Here is a 7,500-nt window from a genome sequence, read left to right as displayed (position 1 = left end):
TGCTAAGCTCAGCATGTGTTGTAATATGTATGCAGAGCTGTGTTAGAGAAAGCAGTATAATCAGTCGGTCTACTCAGTACCACAGAGAAATACCTCAGCACACACTGACCCTCTTTCAAATTCAACTACTGCGGCAACTACCTCACGCATACCCTCTGCATGCGTGCCTGTGTGTGCATGTGTGCGTGTGTGTGTGTGTGCGTGTTTGTGTGTGTGTGTATGGAGGAGAGGAGAGAAGGAATAGTGTGCAGGCTTCATCATCCATTAAACCATCCCACAAGCCCATACACCCATCACACACACACACACACGCACACACAGAGAGGAAGTGTGAGAGTATCCTGATGAGCCCACAGGGAGAGAGGAATACAGAGTGAAAAGGAAAGAGATGGAAACAGAGAAGGAACAGATGAGTGGAAAAAGAAACCACAATTTTTTTTTTCTTGTTTAAATGTTTTACCCAGTGACCCTGTGCAATCATTTCAATACTCCCTATTAAGTTACTCCTTTTTACTCTCTCTCTCCCTCTCTCTCTCCTTCTTTATTTCTCTCTCTCCCTCCCTCTTTTACTCTGTCTCCCTAACACACATTCATAATCTTATTCATCTCAGATCACCTCACAGGTCAGAGAGAGAGAGAGAGAGAGAGTGTGAGAGACAGAGTGCAAAAGAGAGTGTGTGTGAGTGAGAGAGAGAGAGAGAGAGAGAGAGAGAAAGAGTGAGTGAGTTAAAGAAGTTGAAGAGCAGGGAGAAAGGATGGCAGGAGTGACATAGTTTACTGCACTGCTAGGCACCAGTGAAAGACTTTATTGTTTGGGATGAATTTCATCGTCTTAAGTGGTGACAGGCGTGTTTGTGTAGAGTAATCTCTTGCTTTCTCCCTCTCTCTCGCTCTCACACACACACACACACACACACTCCCATACACAAATCCTCATTAAGTTACTAGTTCTGACTCGTGGTTAAATTTCATTAGTGTGTTGTTAGTGGTCTATAGCTGAACCTCAGGTCGTGAAAACAGATCCTCTGCTCTCATAGCAGGAGACAACCCAGTCAGCCTGATCCAACCAGGCTTGGCCCAGAGACAGCTGTGGCAGGCACACACTGGGCATTCTTTGGGCATTCTATGGGCATGGCACAAGGCCTAAAATCAAGGCCCAAAGTTCCCATCGGTCTCAGTGTGTGGGCTGTGTCTGACAGAGAGAGAGGGAGAGGGAGAAAGTCTTGGGATATTTCCAGAAATAAGATGATATCAAATTGCTCTCTTGTTCTTAAAGTGAGCATGGCTGCATCAGACCATCTGCACATTACTGAAATAACCTGAATGACTGATTGAGAGACTAAAAGAGTTTAATATAAATGCTCTAAACATAGAAGGGTCATAAAGAGAAGAGGTCAGGGAAGGACAGAAGGCCAGAGGTAGAAAGATACAGGAGAGGGGAATTCATGGAGGAGAGGAGAAGAGAAAGAGGAGAGGAGAGACACTTTACTCTTTCATGCTATTCTAAGGGGTTTTTTTCTGTTCTCCTTTTCAGGCTACATCTCCACTGCTTCTGAGGTTTGAATTTTGTGTGAGTTTAATACCCAACAATCAGTTCAACTAACCACTAAAGAAACTCTACCTACAACCAAACAACCAACTTAGAACCTCTGTCACTGTGACAACCAGAACCTCTGGATTAACGCTTTCCCAACACACTCCCAACTCTCACAAAGGACATTGCCATCGTCCCGGCAACCAGCTGTGATCTACACACAGTGTTTAAAGGCTGTGATCAGGAGGTCAGAGGATGATGACGGTGATGATGATTATGATGATGACGACGGTGATGTGTAGCTCCCTGCTTTTGCTGGGACTCATCACAGTCCAGGCTTCGTCCAGCAGCGCATCTTCCTCTTCCTCAGCCTCATCGTCATCTTCCTCACCTCGCATGAAGCTGACTTACAAAGGTGAGAACTTAAGGGAAAATGAGTAAGTGGCTTTGCTGTCTATGGATTGTTGTATATGCTGCTGCTGCGTGTGTGTGTGTGTGTGTGTGTGTGTGTGTGTGTGTGTGTGTAAGAGTGTATGTCTGTACGTTTGAGATTTAAGTCTGTATGGGTGTTTCTGTGTATGTATGCATGTCTGGGTAAATCTCTTCTTGTATGTGATTGTGTGTGTGTGTGTGTGTGTGTGTGTGTAGAGTTGCAGCAGTTCAACGGCGTGAAGCGTTTCGAGCTGGAGCGTTCCTGTTGCTTTGGAGCTCTCCTATTGGATGAGGAGAGGGGGCGGCTTTTCGTCGGCGCTCGCAACTTCTTACTATCCCTGAGCCTGGATAACATCGCCAAACAAGACCACAAGGTGTTTTTTCTCTCTCCCTCTATCCCTCCATCCATCCGTCTTTCTAACTCCCCATATGTCCTCTGGCTGTTACATCCATCCATCCATCCATCCATCCATCCATTTCTCCTCATTCCCTATCCGCTCACCCCTCTTTACATGAGTGTATTTTTCAGTGTGTGAATACGTGTATACGTTCGGTAAATCTGAGTGTGTGTTGTGTGTGAGTGTGTGTCTAACACAATGGTCTTGCTATAGTGACAACAGTGAGCTGTAATAGTGAGATGACTGAGAGAGAACATTCCGGAAGCTCAGCAAGAACATGCAGAGAACATACAGATGTATAGGTGTGATGTCTTTAGTGATGATGATGGTGATGATGGCGATGATGATGATGATGATGATGATGAGAGGCTGCGATTTAAGGGAAGTGTGAAGATTATCGGAGTGAAGTCTAAAGCTGACGGCAGTTGATTTAAAGCAGATTCACTCCAGCGTGCCGATGACAGAGTGATGGATCTTTATCTCCTCAGGAAAGAAAAAGAAGCAATGAGGTTAAAGGTTATGAAGGGTACTCTGGTGTCAGTTAATCTTTGCCTGTCGGCGTTACACACCCACCCACCCACACACACACACACACACACACACACTCACACATAAACTCACACACATGCATGCACACACACACACATGCACACTTACACACACACACACATGTCCATGTTACAGGTGTACTACGTTTTCAAAGTTGAAAAACTTTCTGTTCAGGGTTTTTGGTGTGTGTGTGTGTGTGTGTGGGTGTGTGTTCTGATTTCAACCTGTTGATGAGTGCTGTGAATATATGTGCCTGTTGGCTATGTGTTGAAGATATCATTAATGCAGCTGATGCTGTGTGGGGGGTTTTTTTGTCGTTGTTTTACGGTGGCCGCTGCGGTCTGGCTCGGAGAATGTCCCTCAGGCCTATAGACAAGCCTGTCCCTGCCCAGGTCATCACCTTCACCTGACCTTTAACCTCTCTCTCTCTCCCTCTCTCAGATTTACTGGCCTGCTCCTGTGGACTGGAGGGAGGAGTGTAACTGGGCGGGAAAGGACATCAATGTGAGTTTTACACCAGTCAGAAAACTACATTTCTTTTTAACAGTCTTTCAAACTCTTTCTTATGTGACCTGTACTCATCTCACAAATATGAAAGAGTTTGGAAGAGCAGCTGTAGCCAAGCCTAGAAATGCTCTAGATAACTCTGTGTGTGTGTGTACATATGTTATTTGGTGCCACTGTCACAAAGAAATTTGTGAGGGTTAGAATGAGTGTGCATGCGCGTGTGTGTATGTGTGTATGTGTGTCTTTGTGCTGGGTGAGGTTAAGTCAGCCGTGGATAAAATCATACCATGTTTTTAAGGTGTGTGTTTTGTCAGTCTGACTGAGGTGTGTGTCACTGAGTTTGATGACAGGGTGCAGGTTATGTATGTAGGCAGTGAGTAAGGATTTCAAACTTGTGTGTTGTTAAATTAGGTGAATATTGGGCAAGGTGTAATAGGTTTATATAGAGGAAAAGGGTGTGTGTTATGCACTGTGTGTGTGTGTGTGCGTGTGTGTGTGTGTGTGTGTCTACTGCGGTGGGTGGCTGACTGAAGTCAGAAATTGAGTTATCTTCACTAGGACACACACACACAGTTTCTGTTCAGGGCAGTGACCCGTGTATTGACACTCATTATGGTAAGGTGTGTCAGACAGCAGGGAGTTAGCCAGACCTCCATGGAGAATAGACATAATCTTTTCTCTCTTTCTCTCTTTCTCTCTTTATCCCAGGCTCTCTCATTCTGTCTGTCACTCTCTCTTTTTCTCTTTATCCCAAGGTACTCTGCATCTCATTCTATCTGTCATTCTCTCTTTCTGTCTAACACTAATCTCTCCAATCACTTTGATTCATGATTGTTAGTACTGAGTGTCACAAACAGTGTTACCAAAGCATAAATGATATGAACATTAGTATTGAAATATCAGCATTAATGTCCACCACAGTAATAATACACATCACAATGCTGCTCTTCATGCTCAGCTTCCAGTATTTCCACCAGCCATCTCTCTCTCTCTTTCTCTCTCTCTTTCTCTCTCTCTCTCTTTCTCTCTCTCTCCCTGTTTCTTTCTTTCTCTCTCTCTCTCTCTCTCTATCTCTCTTTCTCTCTCTCACATTTTCTCAAAGAGGAGTCAGAACCTCTCATTTATTACCCAAACTCCTTCTTTGTCTTGTTTGAGAGCCAGTTTCCCTCCTTTTTTGTTCTTTCTCTTTTTCTCAGAAAAGAAAAGAGACTTATGTCTGTGGCAGGGGCCATTTCTCATTCTCCCACAGTGTACAGAGAGCCAGCACGCTCTCTCTCTTCCTTGCTGCTGTCCATGTGGGATTAAAATGGAATACAGTGACGTAAGAGGCCAGATTTACACACGCCTGACTGAAAGAGTGGGATCTCTAACACAGTCCCTTATGTTACTATGGGCTTTGAGTTTCTAACCTACAATACATTATTTTTATGAATGTGAGGCATTTCTTTTGCCATTGTGATGTAAGCATTGTTTCTGTCATTGTGGCATATATGCTGTTTGTCATTATGGTCAAACCGGTTACATAAGTGGCTGGGAGGTATACATTCTGGTTATTTCTATTATTTCTGTCATTGGGAGGTTTATGCTATTTTCTGTCATTGTGGCCTGTGAAGTATACATTCTGTTTGTCATTATGGTGTAACTGGTTATTTAAGCAGTGGTACAGTGCGCATTCTGTTTGTTGCTGTGAGGTATATATTATTTTTGTCACTGTGGTGTAAAGGTTATTGAGCTGGCTGCATTGTAAACATTACCTCTGTGTTTGTGACGTTTTGTCATTATAGTGGGTTATTTAAATGGTTGTGAAGTATATGCGTCACAGTTTCTGTGTTAATCACTGTTTTAATGCTATAGCTCCTGCACTTTGGACTACAGCAGTTGGAATGTCAGCTGATAGTGTTGTTTAACCAATTCACTTGGTTTCTATTTTTGTTTTGTAAAGTTATTAGCAGCAGTAATGACTCCACTCTTGTGCACATACAGTAACTGCTAAACTGTCCTCTGTATGGGAAATTAGCTCATTTGACTGGAAATATCCCCCTTTTCACTCTTTGTGTACTATTAGCTTTATTAGATAAAGTCCTCTCTCTCTCTCTCTCTCTCTCTCTCCCTCTTTTGCTCCCTCTCTCTCTCTCTCTCACACACACACACACACACACACACACACACACACACACACAGGGAGCTGTGTTGTGGAGTCATGCAGGGCTAAGCTATGCCCAGGTCACCTCATGTCGGCTGGGTGCATGAGGTCTCAGGGGAGCTTTAACGAACAGGCTAATGTAAGGTCAAAGGTTGAAGCCTTTCATTCTGGATGGGAAGCGGGTGGTCTCCAGCCCGCTGATCTCCAACTGACAGCCTCTGCCTTTTAATGCTCCTTCGATTTTATTTCATCCCTTGTTTCTCTCTCTCTCTCCCTCTCTCTCTCTCTTTTTCCTCTCTCTCTTGCTCTTTGTCTCATGGCCTCAGATCAAAGAGTCTGGTTGCCTGTGAGCTGCCCCTCCCTAAATTCACTCCCTGCACCCCCCCTCCCCATCAGTCAATCCCCCCACCAAGTACCCCACACTAATTGAGAGCTGTAAAGCTCCTGGAACAGAAGCTCTTGAGAGGGAGAGAGAGAGAGAGAGAGAGAGAGAGAGAGAGAGAGAGAGAGAGAGAGAGAGAGAGAGAGAGAGACAGGGGCTGGGGCTGGGGTTGAATGCCCCCCTCCCTGAGTAAACACAGTTTGTCAGCAGCTTAATTGGCCGTCGATGAGTCTGACCCCCCCCCCCCCTTCTCCCCTTCACAGCGAGCAATGAGCTCAAAGAGAAGCCTTTGTTCAGACCAGGCCCTGTGTGTGTATGTGTGTGCGTGTCTATATGTGTATGCGTGTGCGCGTGTGTGTCAGGCTTGGGAAAAGGGCGTGTCCTTGAATACACTGGTCTGTCAGTCACACCGAGAGACGTGGGTAACGTAGAGGTTACATACACAATTCAGTTCAACCTCATGCTCTGAATTCAATTTTAAATTACACTTACTCTCCGTTTCTGCATTCTCCTTCCTTCTTTCCTCTCTCTCTCTCTCTCTCTCTTTGTCACTCTCTCTCTCACAGAGGATAGTACACTTTTTTTATCAAGTGAGGTTTCAGTTATTTTAAGTTCTCCAGCTGAACACGCAAAACACGTTATATATTGTAATGGGAATAATGACAGGAAAATTGCGCGTTCATTTAGAGAGTTCGAAAATAGACTCACAAATTGAATTGGGGTGGGGGAGTGGGGTGTATAAATGAATTAGTATATATACTTAATAACAACAAGGAAGGGAGAAAGACAAAGAGAGCTAAAGACAAACGGACATCACAATGAAACACAGAAGAAAGAAAGAAAGAGAGACGGAATGAACAGATTTATACAAAGTTGAAAGAATAGTTGGCAATTTACCTGCGGATGTCTGTCTCTCATCTGCTTACTTGCTCTCTCTCTCTCTCTCTCTCTCTCTCACACACACACACACACACACTTACTCATACACCATACAGGGAATATCTGTGTCTCAATGTTTTATGGCTCCTGGTTTGAAAGGTGACAGCTGACCTCAGACAGATGTTTGGGCTTCGCTGGAGTGGTTAGAACAAACACACTCTCCAGACAGGGCAGGAGCAAAGGATATGACCTTTTCACAGAGAGGAGTGGAGCACCTCTGTCCAGGAGGCACAGACAGCTGCTTCAGAGAAAGAAAAAGAGAAAGAGAAAAAGAGAAAAGAGAGATGAGGGAGGGGACACAGCTTGTTCATTTCCTGTTCCCGAAACCTAAAGCAAGTATGTTTGGGCCCAATTCTCTTCTCTTCTCTTCTCTTCTCTTCTCTTCTCTTCTCTTCTCTTCTCTTCTCTTGTCTTCTCCTCTCCTCTCCTCTCTTCTCATCTCTTCTCTTCTCTTCTCTTCTCTCCTCTCCTCTTCTCTCTTCAAGCGTGTAACACATTCAGAGCATGTGAATAGTGGAGATTAACTCAAGCCCTTTGGAGACTGGTACAGTTTGCTCCCTGCCTCTGTCCCAAAATTCTCACACTAACACTCCCCACTGCTCCATCACCGCTTCCG

At 44.5% G+C, this 7,500-nt stretch overlaps 1 protein-coding gene across 1 annotated transcript in view; it reads left to right on the top strand.

The window, feature by feature from the left end:
- Positions 1–1,671: 1,671 nt before the first annotated feature.
- sema3b (sema domain, immunoglobulin domain (Ig), short basic domain, secreted, (semaphorin) 3B) overlaps positions 1,672–7,500 on the top strand; it is a 12,511-nt gene continuing 6,682 nt past the window's right edge. The window contains exons 1-3 of the mRNA XM_030783416.1: positions 1,672–1,949; positions 2,183–2,340; positions 3,355–3,417. Of these exons, the coding sequence (XP_030639276.1) occupies positions 1,790–1,949; positions 2,183–2,340; positions 3,355–3,417 (381 nt within the window). The 5' untranslated portion in view covers positions 1,672–1,789. The remainder of the gene's footprint in view (positions 1,950–2,182; positions 2,341–3,354; positions 3,418–7,500) is intronic.

The sequence above is a fragment of the Chanos chanos genome, chromosome 9 (genome assembly GCF_902362185.1).
Source record: "Chanos chanos chromosome 9, fChaCha1.1, whole genome shotgun sequence".
Taxonomy (NCBI): Eukaryota; Metazoa; Chordata; class Actinopteri; order Gonorynchiformes; family Chanidae; genus Chanos; species Chanos chanos.
This window is presented reverse-complemented; position numbering and strand designations above follow the sequence as displayed.